The sequence below is a fragment of the Pseudonaja textilis genome, chromosome 3 (genome assembly GCF_049901715.1).
Source record: "Pseudonaja textilis isolate UNSWEBS1 chromosome 3, rPseTex1.2, whole genome shotgun sequence".
Lineage (NCBI taxonomy): Eukaryota > Metazoa > Chordata > Lepidosauria > Squamata > Elapidae > Pseudonaja > Pseudonaja textilis.
The window spans coordinates 150,838,818-150,865,190 of NC_141992.1; the positions used below are offsets into that span (position 1 = coordinate 150,838,818).

Here is a 26,373-nt window from a genome sequence, read left to right on the forward strand (position 1 = left end):
AATAACAGGAGAGTCTATTAAAACTAACATTTTGTAACTAGCTTTAAGATATGGTTCATATACATTGTTTATGTAGCCTTGTTTTACAGTATTTGAAAATACAACTGAAATTTACATACTTTAAATGATCAATAATACAGTTTTAATTCAAAGCTAATGTTATTCTGAAATATTGGATTGCATTTTCATTTTGTAAGAAACTTACAAAAGGCAGTCAAATTTCAATAGCACAATGTGATGGTGCAGTGAAAGTCCCTAATCCTGTGTTGGACTGCAAGAAATCGTCAACAATATGACTATTCCTCATAAGACGGTTAAAGATGGTTTATGTGAGTTTAGGCATGTGTATTACATGGATTCATTCCATTCAGGGAAACTCCTTGGCACTGCAGAATCGTAGCTACTTAAACAATATTTGACAATTTTTCTGCCCATCTCTAGTGGCAAATCATAGCCATACACTAGCTGACAACAGGAAAATGAAGAAATGTTGTTGCCATCCCTATTGTTTCCAATTCATGCATTGTAAGATTATGCTAGAACTTTCACAACTTTCTGAAAGACCTTCACACACCCCACAAATACCCTCCCCATCACATCTATATATGTATAACTGTACGGATGTATTTGTGTGTATATAAATAAATGAAATACGTCTAGAGGGTTAATTCGTGCTCATTTTCAGTTTTGACTTCATGAAATCACATTTTCTACTAGTCTTTCACCTTTTTCTTTATACAGTCAACATACCAGCCTGAGCTACGGTGTCAAAGGCAACTGAAGCAGCATCAAAAGGGCAGTCGGGGATGAGGCCAGCAATCAGCGGGCAAATGTGAGAATATGGCATATGAGAGAGTGGAAAAAATAGAGCCAAGATCATATGGTTCCAATCTGTTTTGCAGTCTTGACTGCCAAGCTATCAGGGGGAATGTTCCTGTAATTAAAAAAATGTTGCCATTCTTAGCTTTTATGTGTTAATGATATCAAAAGTGTCGACAGAATTTACTTAACAAGTTTCTTCGCTCATGCTATTTCTTACAAGAGACGTGTGAAAAGATACAAATCTGTTTTAAAGTTGACTTTTAATTTATTCTGCTTGATAGGTATTATTAGCATGTTCCCGTTATCAAATATTATTCATGTATACATAATAATTATCAAAAGAAATATGAAGAAAAACATCTGTCATACTAATAACTAATAATTGTCTTTTACATACACACTATTAATAGCATTGTCATTTCTTTCTAATGTTTTGAGAAAACCTGATAATTTGCTTGAATATGTGCATCATTATAACAAAATTCAAGAAACTCCAGGGATCTGTAAATGCTGACAAGTTTATTTCCACACCACATGGTCTCAAGGGACTCTTGAAACAAGACCAGTTACAGTTTAGTATGCCCAGAGTTCTCAGTGCTTTTCCCCAAACAAGGGAAAATTTTTAATAGACACGGTACATATTCAATTCAACTATTTGACAGCCATTTAAAAACCTTTTTGTACAATCAATGCAAGAATACCGACATTAAAAGTACAGTACAGATAAATTCACAACCATATAACAGTGAAAGAGATTGAGATCTAGACAGTGAGAGTACTGAAGCATCGTGTACATGCACTAAAGTGCTAACAATCTAAAGACATGCAGATCTTGAGTGTATGTTTACTGTACAGCTCACTTTCAGTCTTCCTCCTCCCTTTTCTAAACATTTCAAATTCTCTATATTCCCTTCTAATTTAAGATAATTTTAGTCAACCAATTCAAGGGCTTCCTTCACTAACAACATTTACTGCTTCAGTCATGCTAAAGCACCTTTATGAAATTTCTTTTTTTTAAACGAAACCAAAATGAATAAAATTAAGAAATCTGATATTAAACCAAGGAGGCAGAAAAATAGCCAAATAACCCAAATCTCAACAGTGCAAACGTATTACAAGGCAGTCAGCAGTTAGAGCAAGAGAGAGAACAGAACCCCCTGTCTCTTCAAAAATGAAATTTATTTATTTAAAATCTTACCTTAATCTGTATAATTTTTAGATTCTTTTAGTTAATATACTGTGTGTAGAAAAGATGATGGCAAAAATAGTTTTCTGAGCTATGAAAAAATAAGTTATTAACAGGCACATTAGCTGTTTCATTCTAGAAACATCATGGTTTCTCTAGTTGTGTACTAAGAAGCTGCATTCTAGAACATTCTTTGAACACTGGAACTTGATCTCTTCTCACTGATAGAGACTGGCCATGATAATGGATCCATCATACAAAAGATAGTAAATTATTATGTGACAATTCATGCAGGTTTGTGTCATTGGTTTCAATTCTCTAATAGCAGTTCCTGGTTTACATAGTCTTCTGAAGTGAGGCAGTAGGAGAATGTAAAGCCCATCGGGAAGGTGGGCGCTGATTTGCTGGTCTCTCAGGTCTGGAGAAGCAGGATTCTAAGGATGGAGCTAGTGCAGAACAAGGTAGTTCCTTAATTGTGAGAAAAATGAAAAAGAACAAATTTACTAATTCATACATTGTACAAGGGAAGAAATCAATATTTAAATATGTACATATATAACTTGAAAAAAGCATTTTTGCATTTTATTTTGAAATGATTGGTCTATTCCACTTACAGAATAAAATGGATGAAAGAGTTGTATGTAGTAAAGCAATCTGTAACCCATTCTCATAACAGCCCCAGTTTAGCAAGAATAATCTTAATAAGATGCTGGGATTGTACGTCAGCAATCTCTAGAGGATCATAGCTTACATGGACTTAAAGGATCTGGTAATCATTCATTCACATTCTATAACCACATAAATAAACAAAACAAGATAATGGTAAAATTCAGTCCTGCCCAAAAGATTGAAGAACAGTGTCATAGCTTTATAGGATAAAAGGGTGTCACCAATTATGCTTTCCTACAAATTTTCTAGCCAGTTGAGGGTAACTTCTAAATTTGCAATTCCCATCCAAAAATAGGACACAATTTGCTATTCAAATTTCATCTGATCATGCAACCATCATGCAACCATCTGATCATACATACATCATGTAACATTCACTTTAGGTCAAAATACACACACACACACACACACACACACACACACGTTTGCTTCCAAGTTCAATTTAAGATGTTGATTAGCATCTTTAAAGCTCTTCATGGCACGGGTCCAGGTTATCTGAAGAACCTGAGGGTATGCTGCGAACCCCATAGTCAAGGAAGTTCAGCTGACGGGATTCAGGAGAAGAACCTTTTCTGCCATGTCTCCTCTCCTTTGGAACATTGTAGCCCCTCAGGTGAGATCCACACCCTCTCGTTTCATTTTCAATAATGGCCTGAAGACTTGGCTCCGCCAATAGGCATGGGGACCCATTCTGGAGATGGCTATTTGATTAGGAAAGATCCCACCTCTCTCCATGTATTTCTTGTTCCATTCTTCCTCATCTTTTAATGCTTTTTATTTTAGTTTTTATTGTTTTATTATTTTAATGTGTACTAATGTGTTTTAATATATTTAAGCCCGCCCAGAGTGGCCTCTAATGAGATGGATGGCACATAAATTTAATAAACAAACAAACAAATAAATATCCTTGAAAATGATATATATATATATTCATCATTGTTATGAAATCTAGCTAAAATACAAAATGTAGCTAAAATAGATGATCAGATTATTTATTTTATGTAAAACCTCATCCCCAGCATCCATTAAATAATTCTGTATTATGTTGGCCCTGAGTTAGGCTATTTAAGAATTACAGCCTTCAAATTAAAATATAATATTTAGTTGAAGAAAAGACATAGAATGTAATAACTTTTAGTATATTAAATTTGAACCTAAGAGCAACAAGCTCTGGTATACAGGTAGGCCTCGACTTAACAACAGTGACCATTCAAAGTTACAATGGCACTGAAAAAAAGTGACTTATGGCCATTTTTCACACCTATGGCATCCCCATAATTAAATTATTTATATTTGGATGTTTGACCACCAACTCACGTTTATGACAGTAGCAGTGTCATGGGTACTTTGATTACTTTTGGCAACCTTCTGACAAGCAAAGTCCATGGGGAAACCAGATTCACTTAACAACTGTGTTACTAATTTAACAACTGCAGTGACTCAGTTAACAAATATGGTAAAAAAATCGTAAAATGGTGCAAAACTCACTGAACAAATTTGTCACTTAACAACATAAATTTTGGGCTCAATTGGTATCATAAGTTGAGGACTACCTGCATCACAAATCATCATCACTAATTTAAAACACTCCTAAATAAACCACAGCTAATCAACACTTACTACTAATAGAATCACCATGTTGCTTTCATATAGGCAACTTTTAGTTCTGTCAACCCAAATTTCATTTTATGTAAATAGTTCCAGTTAAAGACAATCTGAGATATTTTTGTATTTATGAAAAATCAACATGTTTCTTATTGCTCCCACAACTCTTGATTATTGTTCATCTAAAAAATGGAGACAGCACAGTTAAACAATACTGTAGATATAAATTTGGTGCCACATTTGGAATTTTTAATTAAACAGTTCCAGATTGCTTCAAGTTGTATTCTGTAATTGTATAAATTTGCTCTGCAACATTATATTAAAGGGGAAAACTAAAAAATTAAATGTAATGGAAGGTTATTCCATTATCCCATTATATTAGCACAATATCAAGACCTACTTTTGTTTGAAAGATGTTATATTGTACAGTGGCAGTTTATTTATATTTCAGAGCCGATAATGATTGTTAACAGGGATTGAGTTTTCAAAACAGAACAGAACAGACCATTTTGCACACAGTATGCTGCAAGGTAAAATAAAGTTCAGAGGTGTAAAATTATAAAAGCAGAATTTCAAGAGCCCTTGAGCTTTTTCCTTAAAAATCTAAAAGGAAAAAAGTGTTGGAGTTGCTGAGATAAAAAGGTGTGTTCACAAAGTTCTAGTTCTTTTGCAGGTGAGAGGGACATGCAAAGACATGCTCAATAAGATACAAATGTACCCAGCAACATATAAAATAGAATCTTTTAACACACAGGTAAGAGTAAGGAATGGCAAGTGCCAAAAACACAAGTTAAATAAAGCGATGGATTTTTTTTCTCTACTATGCTATACAGATGGAACAAAGATTACAGAAAATGGTATTTGATAAGATGATCTGAAAGGGACCAAATACTATCCCAATTTGTTTATCCAAAGAGAAGTCCCATGAAAATTCAGCATGTACACAGGAGAAAGAACATATGGAAGCAGAAGATGTAATGAAATGAAGAAAGAGAAAATTGTTGTACTTATGCTGCTGCCTTTAAACTACTTCAAGAATCAGGTGCTTTTACAGAGACAAAAAAAATTCAAACACTTTGTGAACAATGTCTGAAAATGAGTAGGAAATATTGTATATAATTCTCACATACATACTTCCCTGAAACTGCTGGTGCTGGAGATATTACAAGAGCTAAATATAAAGTAATCAGTCTAAATGGTTACTTTTCAAGATCTCTTCACCAGTATTTAAAATTAGGAATAGCATGAATATAATGGAGCTAGGATTTTTAAAAACAAATCTATATTTTTTTTTGTTTTAAAAGCTTTTCAAGAAACAATGAAGGTAAGAATACAGCCACCCGCCCATTTTAAAGGCATTCATGATTGCTGCATCAAGTACTATTCTGTGGCTTATTTCCTGACTGCTTGTTCCTTTACCCTTGATAATTGATGCTAAAATGCTGAAGCTATCTTGGGGTGGGTGGAAGTGCTTTTGAATCAATACTGACTGGTGATTGCCTGGGCTAGTCACTGCGTTTTTCAGATTTCAGAAATGCTTTGCCAATGCCTTCTTTCTAGGGCTGAGAGGGTGTTGCTGGTCCAACATTACCCAGCTGATTTTGTGCCTGTCAGAACTAGAACTCACAGTCCGATTTCTAGCCCATTGCTTTAGCCATTGTGCTAAACTGGCTCTCACTAGCCTGAAAACTGATTTTCAGAGGCTATCTACCAGATCAATGACTTTGTTGTCAATTTTAGGTTGGTATTCTTTAAATTTGTTCCTTGACCTTTAGTACTAGGGCTGGCAGATCCCTTGCATTTTCAGCCTTTAGCATAGAGCCATTAGCATAATTCAGGTTATTGATGTTTCTTCCTCCAGTTTTTAAAACATGCTAATCTTCTAGTCGGACATATAGGTTGAATAAATAAGGAGCAAATATATAGCTTTGTCTCACTTCTTTATCAATCTGGAGCCAGTATATTTTGCCATTTTCTGTCTGTATGATGATTTAGGAGTGTGTATAAGTTTCACCTAAAGACAATGAGATGTTCCAGGATTACTATTTTTCTGAGCATATTCCCTACTTGATGTGATCCACACAAGGCCTTTCTATAACCAATGGAGCACATACAGTACTGACTTATTTTTGATATTCTTGGCTTTGTCAATTATCCAGTACACAGGTGTCAAACTCATAGCGTCACATTGCCATCACGTGACATATCGTAATGTGTTCCCCCTTTGCAGACCTGGGGGTGGGCGTAGCCTAAGGGTGGTGCATCCAGCCTGTGGGCCACCAGTTTGACACCCCTGATCCAGTATATCTCAGCAATAATGTCTTGTTTCCCACAGCTTTTTCTAAAGCTAGCTTGAATATTTGGCATCTCCTTTCCCATGTAGGTCTCTAAATTGTGTTGGTTGAGCTTAAGCATTATTTTACTAGCACATGAAATTAAGGTTATTAATTACACTGTGCGCATTAGATTGGAAGAAATAAGTACATTCTCCTCCTTTGTTCTGACCCAGCTCCCCAAACACGACAAACCCTCTGAAGTTAACTCAAAGATTCCTTTATTCGGAGTGCCAGCATCCCCAGCTAAAAGTTGCTCTCTCACCGGAGGCTAACAAGTCCATCTGTCAGTTTAGGAGATGAATAGTTGTCTGCCACATTATAAAGTTCTTCTATCCTTCACGCTCTTAATTAGATATAGTTTCAACTGAACCATGTGACTTAAATATAAAAAGATATGATTGATTGTGTAAGCTATTTATTCTGTCTTCCCCATCTGTGTTTTCAAGCAGAATTTCAATGTATTAATAATATGCATAACTGGCTTTACTAGAAATATTTGGGATTGGTTTCTTCTGTAAATTGGAACTCTGGAAAAGTCCCCAGAAGTCGTAGCTCTTGGATTCCATAGGTTAGTGCATACTCTTAGAATGAAATAAAATAATGAGATAATGTCATCCATTTTTCTTATATGTCTTGTTTTCTTTCTATTTAAGATAAATATGTTAAGTATCTATGTAATGAAAGCTTTTGCACTGATGAAATTAAGATGCTGTAATGGAACTCATCCCATGAATAAAATGGAAACCTGTATGTCTTTTTGGTCCAGAAATATTACATATACAGAACCTGTGATTCTTGCCATTTTACCTCTAGCTTTTTGACTTCTAGAATTAACTTTTACAGACTTTGATCTTATAAATGAATTTACATTATTACCTTACAAACAAAGTAAAGTATATAGCATTGTGTCTATAGCTGATGATTTGCAGTGATTTAAAACTGCAAATCACCTAGTGGATGCAAAAATGATTGGGAAATACAAAATAGCAAAGATAAAACATATCCCTTTGAACATTCAATATGGCTGTTATGGGAAGAACCCTAACTCTAGCATATTTCTGAAAACTATGTCTCATGGAATGAATCTGGTTTAAGATGAAACACTTAGATTATATGATTTCAGAGCAATCATATAAATAATGATCCATAAGAACTATTTTAATGACAATCCAGGACTCAAACGCTTGCTAGCCATTTCAAATCCAATGCTGCTTTTTGCTAAGATCAGGAATGCTGTTGCTTATGCACTTCATACTTTTTCCATCAAGCAAAAGTTGTTGTTTTTTCTTCTTTTTTTAAAGTAAATACTTTTTGAAGCAAAGGTAGGAAAGACTTACAGTACTGAGGCAGGCAGGGTTAGGGTCCCCAAGGGGCAGTTAGTAAGACAGTTTGGTTCTGGACACAGACAAGACAGGGGAAAAAAAGCAAGCAGATTGGAATGAATATTTAAACAAGAAATTTTTAATCAGCACTGAAGCACTCTCCCAAATTTAATTTATTAGTAGCTTTTTTAAAATTAGCAAGGCTGGAATATAGAAGAGATAAACTTAACTTTACATTTAGAAAACAAATGCAGACACATCCTAAGTGAGATTATGATTGTAAAGAGTACATATATTTTTTAGAAACTATTACAACTTTCATTTAAATCAGAATTCATTCCAAATGAGAAAGTTCCTTTTCTTACCCCCACCTGCCCCTCCCCCACAAGCTAAGGAAAAATGTATTACATGGTACTATGTTTAGTAGACATGAATTTACCATCAGAGATCTATTTAGCAAAGAGAAAATGAAATATAAGGTAAAGAAAACAATATATTACCATATGCTATCCCCTATAAAATTATGTCAGAGGTTAAAACCGCAAAACTATGTTATTAGGAAGAAAACATGGAGGAGAAAAAGAACATCATCTAGCCTTTTTGTCAGATAATATGACTTTCTTCAACTTTCTTCAGATTCTTGGAAAAAAAGTCTGATGACTGATTTTTTCCTAGCTCAAACTGGAAAATGTTTTAATTTAATTTAAGAGTAAAAGAATCAGTATTATCAGTATTGCAGCTTAATATTTAGCTTAATACTATAATTTCAATGTAATGAAATGATTGTCCAACTACTTAAAACTGCAATTTATTATCTAACCCTTGGCACAAGTAAAATAATACCTACTCCTAAGCATTTTATATATCTGTAACTAAATCTATGCCTGTCTATCTACCTTTGTGTGAACATATGTGTGTGTGTGTGTGTACAGACAAAATACATCTGCATTTCTCAGACGTGCCTATGTTTTATCAAATATCACAGAATGTTTCCTAACTGAATCATTTTAAGATTGCAGTGGGAAATAGCACAAATGAAATACTAAAAATCTCTTCCATTCAAACATTCAGAACCAGCAAAACCCATGCTAAAACAGCAGGATTGTCCTTCAAAATAATTGATTAGCAAAGAAAAATAATACATGTTTTCCAACAAACAAACGAAACGTATGCCTGACAAAGCATGGCTTTACTTCACACAGAATGCCATTTCAGACTGCAGCCTAGAAATTCTGAACGGAAGCCATTAGCTGTAAAAACTTTTGCAATAAGCAACTTCTTATTATAAGCTTAATCACACTTTTTGAAAATCTATATTTTGATGCTGTATTTTTCAAAGCTTGCATTTAAAAATTTACACATTTTTAGAAAATTTAAATTACTATAGCAGCAGCACATGGGAACAAAGAATAAAATTAATAGGACATTGGCATAAACAAGACTTGTAAATAGACTTATTAATACAATTCTTGCAGTTAGTCAATCTAATAAATTGAAGGTAGTCTTATTCTGAATGGATTTGCACTGATCATGTTCAGTACAGGAGGGCTTCTTGATATACAATTATCACTGGATTTACATTTGATGGCTGTGATCAGCAACACATTTACACAGTTGCAATTAAAATACCAATTTACCAAACTTTCTAAACTAGTCCTGTTCAACAATTGCCTGATAGGTATATTTTAAGGTGCTGGTATAGCCTAAAGCCCAGAAGTTTAAAACCTGGTTTTCTTAGGTATCATGTCTCCCACTGTGAATCACCTCTCCAATCAGCAGTAAAGTCTTTTTTGAAGTTCCATTATTGGCTATATATGGGAATCCTATGAATTCTGTGTGATTCGCTGATTCTTGAATATATTTATCAAGAAGATAATATATTTATTTGGCTCACATATTTTAGAATTTAGATAAATGGCATGAACAGCCAAGCTTTCAATTGTTCATAATGTTAACGTTAAATTTTAATATTCCTTTTAGTTATATTAATTTCATTATGTTTTGTACAATTTTATTGTTGTAAGTTAGAAATGTTGGAATAAACGGAAATGCAGTATATAAATAAAAAAACCAAATACACATAGAAAAAAACAATATATACTTGTTTTTTTGAATCTAGTTGAATCTATTGAAGACAGTAATTCTTTTAAGAAAATATCCATAGAATTACACTATAAATTAATTCAAGTGAAGCTGCTGTCATTTCAACAAGGTCCACTCAAAAGCCATTATAAGAATTGCTGCATTAAAAATAATCAGCTGTGCTTTCCCCCTTATTTATGACAATTTGATAAATGTTTAGGGAATTTGTGAATATAAACATATCTTATTTTTATAAGGATTTATTTTTGAATTTGATAAAGGTAGTCAATCTTTAATGAATAGAAACATTAAAAACTTCTAACACACCATTAGAGCTGTGGTTACACAGTGGTTAGAATGCAGTATTGCAGGCTGACCGTGTCCACTGTCAGGAGTTCGATCCTGATGGCTCAAGATTGACTCAGCCTTCCATCCTTCTGAGGTTGATAAAATGTGGACCCAGATTGTTGGAGGCAATATGCAGACTCTGTAAACTGCTTAGAGGGGGCTGTAAGGCACTACAAAGCACTACATGCTAATTCTATTACATACACATTAATCTATCAGTGCAAATTAGATATATTTTCTATTATTGTCCATTAAAAGTTGACTAACTTTATGCACTTCAAAAATAAATATACTAAACTGTGTTTAGCTATCATAATGAAATTTCATTCAGTCATATATCCTATATACTGTACTAAAGAAGTTCCTCTTCCTCCATCCCTAAACCTGAACATTTTTATTTGGAAAAGGACATTTTACTCTGCTAGAATATGCCAATTCAACTACATGACCTAGAAGAATTCATTTGCACTTTCTTTCTCCATGTTTCTTTACATTACCCAAACCAGTTTCAGTGTACTACTGTTTGAATTCCGCACTAATTTGGAAACTAGTTTAGTTGGAAACTAAATTAGTAAATATACAGCATGCAGTTAAAAGGATCCAATTTGTTTTCAATCTAATAGTTGTAACCTCACATTCAATTCTGCTTAATCAATGCACATTCTAGAGAGCCATTCTTTGCAGCTGTTATATAAGGATGGTGTAAAATGGGAGCACAGCGTGATATGTAAAAATATTTCCTGAATGCTATACTTTCCTGAACTTTATCTTCTAGGTATGTTCACTTCCCATAATCTTTGCCTCACTTCTCCTCACTGTACTTGCTATCTCTTACTCACTCTACTTGCTTATGAGTGTTAGTAATAAAAAATAAATAAAAATGGGCTACTAGGGAATTAAAATACAATGCATGTAAAGGGTATTACGTGTTATATAGAAAGTAACTGATATTAATATGCACACTTCAGTTATTCAGTTATTCTAACTGAATTCTAACCATACTGTACCAAATATGCAAAAGATATTTGAAGTTTGAAATTGCAATAGTGGCACTATATATTATATATATTGATGTATTTGCTACCTTCCAGATAGGAGTACCATCATCAGGATATGTAGTCTTGTGAAAAAATATTCATATCTTTTTCTAATTTGTTATTTTTTATGTATCTTTGTAATTGATTGTTCTCAGAGCTTTATGTAGGAATCTGATGAAAAATGCCACCAGATAGCAAAAGTTGTACAAAATTTATTTTGAGCATGTTTTCAATCTGTATGGTGAGGATTTCATTATTACAATAATGAAAGTCAAAGCTATTAGATTTATATACATAAATCAGTCCTTATTGTTCAATGAGCTAATAATAATAAATACCTAATTATCCCTGCAGTTGAATTAATTAAATCAAGAAATAATTATTTTTCCATATTGTTGAATTCCTTTTTTATTAAATAAATGAAACAAGCACCAAGTCTCCAGTAGCAGTTATTTTGGGCATCATTAGGGCCCACATGAAGCTCTGATAATATTAAGTGGCAGAGAAATGCAAAAATTCCAAAAGAGAGTGAATTTTTTTTCCCACAGAATTACGTTCATTTTAGAAATCCAACTTCAAGTGCTCTGTGATTTATCACATAGAAACACTATGTCTCCAAAAATCCATTTGGAAATTAATGATGTTATCAAGTTCTTCAAAAATTCACAACATACATAATAGCAATTCTTTTTAAGTCAAAACAATATAAGTATTAAACAGCACTTACAAACTACACGAATATTTCTAATTTGTTTTACTAATATAAGGACAAAACTTATTACCTCAATGGATCCTGGGTCAACTAGGACTACTTCTTTTGGGTGATAGTTTTCATTGCTAAGACTTGGAGGGGTATGTGAAGCTAAAGCATTCTCTATAAATTTCTTGTTCAGGATTCTGGCAGCATTTTCTGTTAGCATGTATCCTGGAGGAGCAGATAAATCTTGCCTGATACTTGTAATTTCACCTGTTTCATCTTTTTGTGGTTCTGTACCCAAACGGAGAGGACTGGGTGACCTGCCCCGTATATCTGTGCACATATCTGGCATAGACCCAAGTTCTGGCCTGGGTTCGGCTGATCTTGATCGGCTGATGGACCTGGAGCATCTTTGGAACGTATCATAAGCGATAGGGGTATGGTCAATGATATTGAATAAACTAGAGAGGCCATCATTTATTGTAGTGTGAACTGGACTCTCTCTTGTAGTGGTGGATCTGGCCCAAGCAGATTCACTAAATCCTTTCTGAGGTGTGCTTGGTAATGTCCGGTTAATTGGCTGGTCTATTTTGGAACAAACTTTTTTCTGCAATTTTGGGGAGCCATATTTTGGAGAACAACATGGTCGTTCATATTTGCCCTGGACCTTTTCAATAGCAGTAGCCATTTGCCTGCTTCTTAAACTTCTTGATGGTGATGAAATAGGTGTAGAGCCCCCCTTTGGTGTCAGACATTTATGTGGACTGCTGGTGATTGTACGCAAAGTGTCTGTCTGTAAGCCCACATTGATAGTTTGAGTAGTCTGGGTCCCCATTGTTCTCATTCCATTAGTTTGACAAGCTGTGTCTCTGAATTGAAGATCTGTTGAGCTTGAATGTATTGCGTTTCTGACAGAAAAAGCTACCTCTTTCATATCATCGCTCATGTTTTTGGACAGCTCCAGATTGTGCAAGGATGAGGCAAAACCCACTGTAGTACAAATTGGATGTTCAATTGGATGAAGGCCAGTTTCTAGGAAATCGTGATGATGTTTGGAGAGGTCACAGGACCATCTTCCAAATACTTCTGATGAAGTACTTTTTATCTCACTCACATTTCCTTTAGCTTTGGTCACAGGAAACAAAAAGTCTGTCTCAGGGTGATTTTTCCCTTCATTACCAGGGACATGTGAATTATCAAACCTGCGAACCAATGGAGGACTATGGAAGACTCTAACTCCTATTTTTTCTGTGACAATGTGACTTCTTAGTGACTGTTTCTGGCAGTGTTCAGGACTTGTCATGGTGTTAGTTGTCATAGTAACACTTGTGGTAAGGTACCATGGAGATGGCTGGAATGGATCTGGAACAGAATTATTTCCTGCCTTTCCCATCTCTGTCCTTTCTGCCCATGTATCTGAAGGCCTTTCTAAAGTTCCACTCTGGCTTCCAGTAGTGTTGTAATCCCAAGTTTTGTTAAATTCCTCTATGTATTTCAAATCATCAGGAGATAGTGGAGGTGTTGTATCTTCTTTGGTGTTAGAGGATGGCATAGTCTTTTCAGGAAGAAAGGGAGAAATGTCCATCAAACGCTTGAACTCTGACATGGAGGAAACTGACATTGCCCTAAAGGAAGGAAGAAAGGAAAGAAGGAAAGAAAAGAAGAAGAAAGGAAGATAGGAAGGTAGGAGGGAAGGAAGGAAATCATATGAAAAACCTTTAAAAGATATTGATATTGATTCATTCCTACTTTAAACTGTGGACTTCATTTTAAGCACTGAATGCTTGTGCAAAAAAAATAAACACAGCTACCAAACAACTGTCAGAGAAAAATTCTAATAATTTTCAAATGAGAATATTGAAAATGAAATAAAAAAGAAACTCACTGCAAATGTTGGTAAATGTGTTAATATATTACAGTGTTCATTTGTGATTTCTTTTTTTCATCTTTACTTACCTTTGTAGATTTCCCTTGTGCATTTCTTCTTCCTGGTGAAAAATTAAAAAATTAATTTTGGATCTTGCATATATATACATCAGTGGCTGTGTTTGCATTAATTTACTTAATTGTTGGAATATATGCAAATCCTTTGAATTATATATAGAAATCCTTTCTACATAATGGCTTCTGAGAGGATTTTGATGCCTTGATAGTTCACGTAGAAAAGTATAAGAAGTTCTAGACAATTATAGAATTTGTAATTCTTTAATTCAATATCATCAGGGAGGGGACAGGATGCAAAAGGATTCATTATTTTAAGGGATCATGGCACCTCAAAGTTTGAAAACCCTCCATCAAAACACATTTGGAGCTTTATTAGTATTAAAAGCATAATGCCTCTTCCAAAAAAATGAATGACATAAGAGTAGCATCTTTTTTCTATCTTTTGTTTTGAAGTAAACTCAATAATACACTACCACAGCAATACAATGAATGCCAATAATACATTCTCTATGGATAAAGAATGCCCATTTCCCAAATTAAAAAAGCTCCAGAACCCTTTTCTTTCAGCAAACTACACTACACCGAAAGGCAGTAGTAGAGCTTCTTCTGCTCTAAAATAATTGATCAAAATAATTCTTGGATATTTAATTTTAGGTTTGGGTTAAAAGCACTTTTGAAAAGTTTACTGAATGGCATGGCTGGACTTGAAAGTTAAATGCATTGCCAGCCTGGACTCCTGCAGATCACACAAAATGCAAAATAGTAATTGTCTTGGCCTTCAATTAAGTTTGTGGGAAAACTTTTATATTATGTTAACATCTATTAGAATATTTCTGCTTCAAAAGTTGCCATCCACAAAAATCTAGCATGAGTATCTCCTATCGAATATTCTTCTTCCTCTTCCAATGAAATTCACCATTTCACCAGTTCCCCATAGAGAACTTTAGTACCTTGCCAAGAACATCTTGTTCTGGTACTTTGAAAGGTAAGATTCTTAAGTCTACAGAAGGTTTATATTTGCCATATAACTGCAAACTCCTCTAGAGAAAGATCTATCTATTTTTGTCCAAATTAGAATCCCTTTTCCCTAACTTATCTTGATATGCTGAAATTTTCCTTAAAATGGTTCAGGAAACTTTTCACATGATAACATTTGTTTTTGTGTGTGTACATACATGTTTGTCTATGCATGTATGAATATATACACACACACACGCACATACATAACTATCTCTATTGCATTATATTTGGGAAACCCTTTCACTTTGATTTGGGTTATTTGCCCAAGGATGCAAATACCCAAATAAATAAAATAAATATTCAAACATTAATATGCATCAAGAATATCCCCAAGATCAGGCTGTCTAGAGAGCAATATAAGAAGATATAATGTTATGTTTAACGTTATGTTAATTTCCCCTTATTTGCACAGTTTCACTACTGTACTTTAGAAATATTATTTGATTATGTTACTGCTTTGTTTTTGTACAAGGCTTATACTTTAAATACTCTTGATATTTGATTTCAGTTCATAGTACATAATAAAAATAAAGATCAGGATGAAGTTTCCACTGGCTTATAAACTATAGGTATTTGATGAAAACGTATGTCATAATAGCAGTATTAATTATCATATAATTGATAGCATAAAAGTGAAGGCACATTACCTCACTTACACAAGTTAACAACCTCTCCCGTTCCGCTTTTTGAGATTGTGGTTCATCAGAATCATCTGGAGAATCGAGGGACAAGGTATCTAGAAATAAGTTTTCTGTGGCAGTGCATCTGTCACTTTCCTTCAATTTAGACAGTGATCGATCTTCAAATTGCATGGTTTCTGAATCAGAATAGGACCTTGACCCCAATGAATGAGGCACATGATGGCTCCCTTGGTGTGAAAATGAATGAAAGGCAGTTTCTTTTGAATCATAAAGGATGCTGTCCCCCCTTGATGGATTTACTTTTGGAGGCTGAGAAAGAGATTAATAATGGACAAGACATTAATACAGAGACTTTTCTTAAGAGAGATAGAAAGTATGCAAGGTCTTCCTCGGTATTTCAGGCTACTTCTTTCTATCTATCTATCTATCTATCTATCTATCTATCTATCTATCTATCTGCATTATTTATATGAAACTTAATTATTGCACCCAGCCAAAATAAAGGTAGAGGTTAAAACTGTACAGTGTCTAAGTTAAAGTATCTGAATAAATGCTGGAAAGAATTGCACTACTATTATTGCTTTAAAGCACCATTATTCTATAGTTGCTTTAGGATAAAAATTGGAGGGGGTAAAATTAATGTGGTAAAAAGTCTAACTGATGAATTCCTCCTTGCAGGCATTACTATTGCAGTTCGGGTGGAAAAATTAATCCCGGAAAAAGTATTCTGTTTAGACTGTTACGTTTTCTATTGATAGTATGTAGGAAGACATGCCATGGATACCATATTAAGTATAAACTGGACATCATTCCACTTGCAGTTATTAGAACCACCATTTAGGATAATCAAACTTTTTCTAGATGTATATGACAAAGGTGAGTCTGAATGCTGATTAGTCTGAATTGAATACACTGAAAACACTGAATTTAAGATTAATGTAGGCATTTATTATTTGGCATTGAGTTTTATGTTTATATGTAATAATCTGGAATAATAAAATTGGAGAATAACAAAAATGATCTGTGAAACATGTAATATCAGCAGTCACAGGCAGGATAAAATTAGATTTGATAGGTCTGAGGAGAAACTATAACCATAAATTTGAAAGGTCTAATTCCTTTAAAATGTAGGTCAACAATATATAAGCTAATACTACTATCACAAATGAGGCATACTTTGTATTTTTAGAAATATTTCTCTTTTCAGTCACCTGAATTAAATTGTCAGGATAAAATGATTAAGGATTACGAATTTGTTTATTTAGTTGTTTAGTTATTCAATTTCTATAGTCAATTTCCCAACTCAATCAAGTGAAGGTTGCGAGGTTAAAAAAATTATAAAACAATTAAAACAATTTAAAAAACAATTTAAAACAATAAAAACCTCAACAAAATAAATAAGTACAAATAGCGTCCATGATGATTAGTCAACTAAGTAAGGGGTCCCAACATATCAGTTTTGGAATCTGTTATTGTCAAGTTGTTATCTGTTAGATTGTTATATCTAGCCCTTTTTCTAGAAGCTCACAGCGGTTTTTCTTCATTCTCCACTGAGCTGAAGGGACAATCCAGGATGGGTAGTTTCTAGTCTCATAGCTCTACAGACTGAGTTGAAAAACTGAGGACACACCCCCTGGTAAAGGTCCCCAGTTCTTCACTTGGTCTCAGCGTGTTCAAACCACTCTTAAAGGGCTCTGAATAGTTAAGTGTAGAAGAATCTCCCCCTGGATTGAGTTTTTTCTCTTCGAGAGACTTAGAGCAGGTTTGACAGCTAACCGGCTTACTGGTTAGCACTTTTTTCGCATTTTTTTTTACTGCCTTTAAAAAAAATTCTTGGCTGGTGGACTGGTTATTTTGCAATTGTGATTGTAAATTTGGTTGGAGGTGCCCCTGAAAGCCCGTGTGGCCCGGGCTATCTTGGATCAGCACCTTATGCTGCCTTCCATTATTTTGAAAGTTTCAAATTATTATCTTTTTCCCACCATTGTTCATATTCAGACACTGAATTCACAAATGACCACCCAGCCCTACAAATGTTGTTTCATTGTTAATATATGAAGAAAATTCCAGATTTCCAATTGCTATTCTGTAACTGATCCATAGTCCAGTCTTCTTTATAGTTTTCTTTCATTTATTGGAAGATAACCAAAGTATTACATTTTGGAGATTGGAAAACTCAGCTAATGTCAGAAAAGCATTTTTATTATGATTTTAAATGCCAACAAGAGATATATTGATTGTGTAGTACTTTTACTGGTGTTAGGAATATCTATTAATTTCAGCTGTTGTATTCATTGATGTAGAAATCTATATGACATTTGTAAGTACAGTTTGTTTATAAAACAAAATAATAGTGATTGGGCACATGAATCTTTGGAGACTACGTATAAGCCTTCTTGAACATTTATTATAAAAATTAGGAGCACAAAATCTAGTTTAAATAATTTATGGGCAGAAATTCAGGCTAGAAAATATCCTCTATGTGAAAACATCTGTCATGCCCCTGGTGAAGACTGACTCTGAGGGAGAGGAGGAACAGCCGACAGGGAGTGGAAGTGTGGCTCTGGAGGTTGTGGAGGAGGCTGGGGAAGGGCAAAGGCCGGCGGAGCAGTCAGAGGCCCACCCCCTATCCATCCTAGGGCACGCAGGGAGGAGAGGATAAGAGAGAGATGTGGTCTACTTGGGAGGAGAGGGCCTTGATTCTCTTCATGGGCTGCAGATGTGAGAACTGCATAAGAGTTAGGACCTGCGTTCTGGCAAACATTGAAGACAAAGCGTGTTTTATTTTGGTTTGAGGTTATCTTGGTTGGCATCCTTCCAACAGACTGTGCCTTGTTATCTCTTTGAATTTGGTAAATACTTCTCCTGTTCCGTTGTAGAAATTTCATCATTGTAGTTTGTTTGTTTTTTATTTTCACCTCTATCTGCTCATTAAATTTGGACTGTATTGCTTTCTTTTGAAGACTATTTTTGAATACATTTTATCTGCAACTGAGAATTATTGAACAGTGGGGCCGAGTTGGAGGCATTAAAGGACATTTATGTACGTTTTAGATTTTGTTACATTTGTGTTATACTCTGGGTCATTACAATGTCTATCTCTGTAAAATTTCTATTGAAGAGCGATATATTATACTTTATAGGCAGGATAATCCATTTTTCATATATTTTTGAAGCTGGCCATCATATTTAAGATTATCTGAAACTTAGCTAGTTTCAACATTGAAATAAATAAGCATTTAGATTATAAGTACTTTAATAAGAAACATTCTAAATATTTCTTTGACTTTTTTGTTATAAATGCTGGGAAATGCATAAAAAGGTTTTCTTTGATGAATAAGAACATCTTAAACAGATCTGCACAACATTATGCATACCTATATTTGGGGACAAAGAAAAAAAATGTCTAAGATAAGGACTCATAACAAAAATATTTAAAACAAGCATTTCTGAGACTAAAGTATCCATCAATAAAATGAAGAAAAAAAAGTATCTAATAAAGTGAAGACTTGTTCATGAAAGTTCATGCCACTGGTTGGTTTTTAACACGGTAGAAGAGGTTGCTGCTTTTGTTACAAAAGACTATCATGTTTGCAAAATCCTAATTCTCCTGGTTCCATATACAGAGCCATAGAAACTTCAAAATACACTTGTATTTTCCTATAGCTGATCACCTGTTAGGTAACTATGCTGGAGTTTACAAATATTTTCCTGCTTTTACTTGTGATGAGAATCTCTAAAAATAATCACTGTGGATTTTGATTTTCAACAGTAAAGATTTTTTTGGGGGTGCTGAGAAACAAAACAGTACTTTTGACAAAAATGAAATACACAAGAAAAGAATTGTAATCTTTAGCAAATTTCCCAGGTACTAATAAGGGTGCTTTTGATTTGGTTGTAGACTTTGTAGAAAGGAAGCCATCTTAGTATATGATGGCAACAAACTAGAAGGAGTCTGGTAGCTTCTTTTCTGATTAACAGATTTCATTGAAGGCATAAATCTAATACTCTTAGATGTATCTTGTTTTAATCAAAATATAACAACTTACCTGCTCTATCTTCCCGAGCAGATCCTTTTTTTGCCTCTCCCACTCTCGCCGGTCTTTGTCAAGTCTTTCTAAAAGCTCTACTTTTTCTCTTTTCCAGTTTTTTTCATTGTGCTGAATCTGCCATTGCAAGTCCATTACTAATCGATGACTCTCTGCTAAGAGATTCTTGTGTTCCTCTCTCTCCCTTTTGAAAGCTGTTGTGGCATCAAGGCCAGTCTGGCTCTGTGCTTTTTCAGTCTTCCCTTCCAGCTGTAAATTAAAACAAAACTTCCCCATGGAACAATGGTATTTTATAGAAATTAACAGGATTTGCTACCAAATTTGGACATAAGCTTTGACATTTTGATTTGAAAGAACAACTATAAAATGGGAACAATGTTTATCTAATTTATAGCTTAAGATTGCAATTCAATTAAAAATCTCACTGAAGTTTATGGTTCATGGCTCAGAATGTATATTAACTCTGATGCTTTATAGTACAAAGGGAGTTCAAATGAAAACCTATTTCCAGTACCAACTTTCTTTACCTGACAGCTGGTTATAGCATCTTATGTAATTATATTTATATGATGTAAATATATATTAAATAAATAATATACATAATTATAAATAAAGAATATAAAAAGAATATGGCTATTACAACTATAGGTGATGCTGCAAGCTCAATAAGAAAATAGGATAAAAAATAATTTTCATTTTATAAGTTATAAATACTATTTTCAAAAATAGAAATGTATTATTTCTTCACTGAAACCCACAATTTGAATTGTTTAGATTTGGTACACTCTCAGATTTTCTAATATTCCCTGAGGAATTTCTACATTAGGACATTTCCACATAGCCAACTTCATCATTTTCCAAATACTCGGAGCTACTTCTCAACTGCCTTGCCTTTGTGAGAATCCAAGATGAGGCATCAGACTATACAGCTGATCAAAAAGGAAACAAGATCTTCACCTCCCACAAGAACCCCATTCCTATCTTCACAGCATGCTTATTGTATAGTGTGATAAACTGTTTTTTAAGAGCAGCTATTAATTGCAAAGCAAGTTTGAAGCCTGAGGCAAACATTTTGGGTCACTAACGAAGTTTAGCAGCTATTGCGTAAAAAACAAAAGCAGCAGACATGTTGATTCTTCTAGTAAGTAACTTTTGCCAACTGTCTCACTTCTCATATCTGTTAAGGTTCAACATCACAAATGGGAAAACTGTGATTATGCTATATGAGCTATGCAAAAAAAGGCAATCTCAGTTATTCAATGCCAATGATGGCACAGGCTCAGAAGAGGCACAATGCCAGTACAGAATACCACCTGAAAGTACACTCATTCTAAAGCAACAGAGACCTTACAGAGAAAATATACAATAACATTCCATATCCCAAGGGGTAGAACTTGTACCATAAATTAATTCTTAATTTTGTGCTTTCATGTCAGTTTTTGATGCCAGTGACTGCCAGGACAAATCCTGACAGCTTTCCGGGCAAGATTTTTGGAAGCAGTTTGCCATTGGGTCTTTCCTAGGGTTGAGAGAAAATGACTGGCCCAAAATCACCCAGTTGGACTTCATGCCTAAGGGAGGAATAGAAATCAACGTTTCCTGGTTTCTAGCCTGATGCCTTAACCACTAGACCAAACTGACTTTCATGTTTTCCAACTGTTGATGAAATCATCAGATCATGGACATATCTTTGCAGGGACCTGTACCTCACTTACAGCGTCATGCCCTTTGACTCAAATTATGGGGAAAAAAACATACCTGCTCCAGCTGACACTTCAGTTTAGTCCATTCCATTTCCCATGCAGCTTTGTCAGTGGCATATTGTTGTTGCAGATCATGACGCTCTTGCTCATCGTCTTGGAGTTCTGATTGGAAGTTATCCAACACTATTTTCAGGGCATGCAAGAGTCGGCTATTATCCTTTGCCTGAAAAAAAGTAAAGCTGTCTGCAGTTCTGAAATATTATAATTCAACCATCACTTTACAAACTGTGGGATCAGAATGTCTATGGAGATTCTCAGTCATCCAGGACATGGTTGTCTCAAAGGTGCTTTTTCAAGAGGCAACTGGACTTTCTGATTTTTCTTTGAAGATGCTTCACTTTTCATCCAAGCTTCTTGGATGAGAAGTGAAACATCTTCAAAGAAAAACCAGAAAGTCCAGTTGCCTCTTGAAAAAGCACCTTTGGGATATGGAATCAAAACATTTCTCTTCCCTAATGTATTTGTGAGCTTCAAAAGAGAAGATAATCTGGAAAAAAAAGGAATATTCAGCAAGTCCACAAAAGACTTGACACTTCTTCCAATTAATAATAAGTTTTAACAACATGATTGAACTTTTTAGAACATTCAGGAGAGTTATTTAAACAGTAAATATTGGTCCCTAACACACACACAACAACAGAAAGGGCAGTCTACAGTCTAGCTTGATGGCTAACCTTTTTGGCCAGGCACTCCAGAGCACAGATGTGCGTCAGTGCTGCAGGCTGGAGGGTTGGGGCTGTGCAAGAAGCCTGCTCAGGGGGGAGGGAGGGAAGCTCTGGCCTGCCCGTCCATGCCTCCGCTGCCCTCTCGCTCCCTGTGTCAGCAGTGGCTGTTGGGCTGCCACTTCCAGGCGGAATGCTGGAGGAGGAGCTTCTGGCAGGGAGGTGAGCTGCCTGAATGGAGATGCCGCTGAGGGCCTAATTGCCAGCGTGCTGAGCTGGGTGGGTGGAATGTCAGGGACAGAAGTGCTCATGCCTGCTTGGCAAAAGTGGTTGGAAGGGGAGGCAGTGCGGTGGGTGGCCGGCTCTTCTGGGGTGCCCAAGCCGGCCAGGCGCTCCGGAGTTATGGATGCACCATGGGCTGGAGCCGTGCAAGAACCCCACTCAGGTGGAGAGGGAAGAAAGCCCTGGCCTGCCCGTCCTGGCCTTCAGCTCTGCCCTTCTCCAGGTCTTTTGGCATGCACGCCCAATACTCTTTCCTTTGCTGATCTTTGCACCCGCATGCACACCAGAAACCAGAAGACCAAGTGGCCGATGCACATGCACACATTGGAAACAAGATCTTCCTGGAGTGTGCATGTGTTCCAGGTCAGTGCTCTTCTGGTTTTTGGTGCATATGCACATGTGAAGTCCAGCTGGCTAACGCGCTGGAACCCAGAAGAGCAACAGGCGATGGGTCCGTGTGCCTGGAGAAATAGCTCTGCGTGCCACTTCCGGCACGCGTGCCATAGGTTCGCCATCACGGGTCTAGCCTTTAAATCCTAGCTGGATTCTACAGGCAGTCAGATAGACAGCTAAAGCTTGCCAAGAATCAGTGTCCTCCATTTTCTGACACAAGTTTTAGAGATCACTTTACTTCAGAGGAAAAAAGCTGCAGAAAGTTTTTCTCTCCTTGCTAGTTTGTTCCTCTAACTCTTCAGCCTGGAGTCAAGATAAGGTTTTTAAAAAGAGATATTGGTTGGAGGCAGAGGGAAAGTTTAGTTTTAACACCTAAGTGGTGGGGGTGGGGGGAAGATTTATAGGTCAGCTTTTTGTTTTTTATTGAAGAAATATGGCTGGTGGGTGGAGAAGATCAAGTTAGGGAAACTCATCCTGAAGCTGCCTTTTATGCAAGGTCCAAAGCCTAGAGAGAGAGGAGAGCTTTGCAGCCTCTCTGCTTTTCAGCAGGTCGGGGCCAGAAGATAGGCACAGGAAACTCAGAAAGCAGCTGCCATTTTAGAGGTGCTGAAAATGGCGGCTTCTCCCAGCTGTCATGGGGATCAGGTTAAGTACTGGAGGGGGGGAGAGAGACAGGCAAGGGAGGTTTTTACAGCACCTCTGCGGTCTGTCATAAGTGCAAATGATGGGAGGAGCACTGCATCTGTCATAACTTTGAAACAGGTTCATTTATAGTTTTGGGGTGTTGTTTGAACTAAATCAGTGGTCCCCAACCTTTTTGGCCGCACAGAATGATGCCAGCAGAAGCATGGGGGTAGGGGATGGTTTCAGTGTACAACCTAATTCTGCACATGCACAAATAAAGTTTCATGGGCTCTCCCATCACTTGTACTGCCCGGTTCCCAATGGATCGTGGACCAGTACCAGTCCACAGCCTGGAGGTTGCCAGTAGTTTTACAGAAACTGAATTGAACTGAAGCTCAATGATGGTATTGGGAAAGGAGATTGCTAATTAATCTCTTGGTATATTTTGATGTCTAAACACTGCATCTGTATGTAGGTCATGCCCCAAATTGGAAACTCTCTCAATACATTTGTGAGAAAAAGATTAAAGTGAATTAACTCTTACAGTAGTGATTGAGAATTAAATTGCTATGGAAATGCTTAGGTGAAATAAACATGTATATTCTGCATACCACCATTGAACGCGACACCATCAATTGAGCACTACTTCCTATTTGAGATAATCATTTACATTACAAAATAGAATAGACAAAATGGATAAAACAACAAAATCACAGAGATAACTCTCATGACAGAATAAGCACCTGTACATTTGCCTTGATACCTGCTTTTGTAGCTGTAACACCTCTGCTGTCTGTAGTTGTGGTCCATGGCTGCGTATTTCTACTGTGGAATGATGGGAGTAATTTGTTATTGCAAAAACAGTATCTTCTTCCTCCTCTTCCTCCCCCTCTTCGTCACCTTTTTGTTCAGACTGAAAGGTGAATTCTAGCATGGGATCAAGGTGTTCCACCTAAAATTGCAAATGAATTAAAATAAATACAATCTCATATGAAACAAATAAATTCCTACCTGAAATAACTGCCAATTTTATAGATTTTCCTTATTTCTTTCTATGAGCTCATGGATGCTTAATTGTTTATGAAATCAAATTGATGAAGTGGATAAAAATTTGTTACATCCTACAAATAAGTTACTCCCTATTTTTTTAATGTATAGTTTGTTCAATGACAGGTATTAACTAGGCTTCCAACATTTATGGTAGTACCCTCAGAATTCTATAAGAGTGAACTTGGAATTAAAGCGCCTCGGTGGTGCAGTGGTTAGAGTGCAATACTGCACATTACTTCTGCTGCAGCCAGCTGCCTGATTTGACAGATTGAATCTCACCAGGCTCAGGGTTGACTCAGCCTTCCATCCTTCTGAGGTGGGTAAAATGAGGACCCAAATTGTTGGGGTCAATATGCTGACTCTGTAAACTGCTTAGAGAGGGCTGTAAAGCACTATAAAGCAGACTACAAAGCAGTATATAAGTAAGTGCTATTGCTATTGAGGACTGTAGTTTGCAAAAAGACCGATCTAATTAATAAACTTCAATATTAAAAATCAATATATACCGTATATAAACAAACCATTATTTTAATCTTATTGAACAAATCCTTTAATTTCTGAGATTTCTAGAATCATAGATCTAATCTTATACTGGGCAAAAATTAACACAATAGGCTTTGTAATTAACTTATTGATTTGGCCTCTATATTGCTGATATAGTATATAAAATTATTAGTCTATAAATGAATTTAAAAAGAGAATATACTGCTATATAATTTTATTGCTCCTGCTTTTAATTAAAACCAAACACATAATGAACAGAGTAAATTATAATTCTATATCCGCACACAGTATTTTTAAATTGGAATGTAAAATATCATTTGGTTCTTCTGAAGGAAGATTCTCTAAACTGCAGGAGAGACAGAAAAACGGGTTTGTAAAGTTATTGTTTTATCTCACAGTCCTATGGCAACTTTAGAATTTAAAGGTAATAGGTAACCTGGGATAACTGCACAAATGAATATATATTACTGCCTTTTTTCTTTGATGAGCCTGATTAGTTTCAAGTACTAATTTGATTTCTTTTCTGCTTAAAAACTTTGTGACATGAGATTACAATGACATAATGAAAATAGTTCTGGCATCTGAACTTGAAGTAATGTTATTTCTTAAAATGTATTGTGCCTATAATAAAACTATTATCATCACATTTCTAGCTTTATTAAATAATATGGGATAGTTACCTCAAGTATGTCTTCTTCTTGCTTCTCTATTTGCCTGCCATGTCGCCAATGTTTTAGCAACCATTTCAATTTCACATATAGGATAAAAATGTTCTGCTTGAAATGTCTGAGTTCTTGCTCCATCAGAATTTTCTCCTGACTCCAGGTTTTCTCTTCTAATTTGTTCTGCAAAGTCAAGCTCTGTACCTCCAAATCTTTTCTTTGTAAGTTTTGCAGATGGTCTTCTTCCAACTTTAAATAAAACAAGTATGCACAACATGAATATTGTCCTTAAGCAGCTTGTTAGTGGAATATTCCCCCTCCTCCATTTGAGCAAAAAAATAAGATTGCCAATTTTTATCACCTGATTTTATCAAGGGATCCATCTTTCAAGAAACCCAAAGATCTCAGGTTGAAGACTTAATTTAATTAACCATAATAGCCTGCTGGAAAAAAAATCACACAGCTCATTTATTGTAACAAGCTGGATTAGATTTCTGTAATGTAAGCATATGTATTCTCTGGGTATAAACAGTGTCTCTTCACTGAATCCTTTCAATGTATTGCTCACATGATTCTCAACTTGATATTGCTATATGGGGGACTACAATTTCTAACTTCATTTTGAACTAATAATTAGAAAAACTAATAGGGTTTAATGATTTCAAATTATTTCTT

At 35.4% G+C, this 26,373-nt stretch overlaps 1 protein-coding gene across 2 annotated transcripts in view; it reads right to left on the minus strand.

The window, feature by feature from the left end:
- Positions 1-1,321: 1,321 nt before the first annotated feature.
- Positions 1,322-26,373, minus strand: part of MTCL1 (microtubule crosslinking factor 1) — an 89,427-nt gene continuing 64,375 nt past the window's right edge. The window contains exons 8-16 of one of the 2 annotated variants that reach the window (XM_087931056.1): positions 25,717-25,947; positions 24,246-24,434; positions 21,517-21,684; positions 19,759-20,007; positions 15,716-16,018; positions 14,061-14,092; positions 12,190-13,729; positions 7,956-8,013; positions 2,386-2,476 (exon numbers count right to left, since the gene is read on the minus strand). In XM_087931056.1, the coding sequence (XP_087787182.1) occupies positions 7,975-8,013; positions 12,190-13,729; positions 14,061-14,092; positions 15,716-16,018; positions 19,759-20,007; positions 21,517-21,684; positions 24,246-24,434; positions 25,717-25,947 (2,751 nt within the window). In that variant the 3' untranslated portion in view covers positions 2,386-2,476; positions 7,956-7,974. Of the gene's footprint in view, positions 2,477-7,955; positions 8,014-12,189; positions 13,730-14,060; positions 14,093-15,715; positions 16,019-19,758; positions 20,008-21,516; positions 21,685-24,245; positions 24,435-25,716; positions 25,948-26,373 lie in introns of both variants that reach the window. The other variant, XM_026699385.2, reaches the window with a different exon arrangement.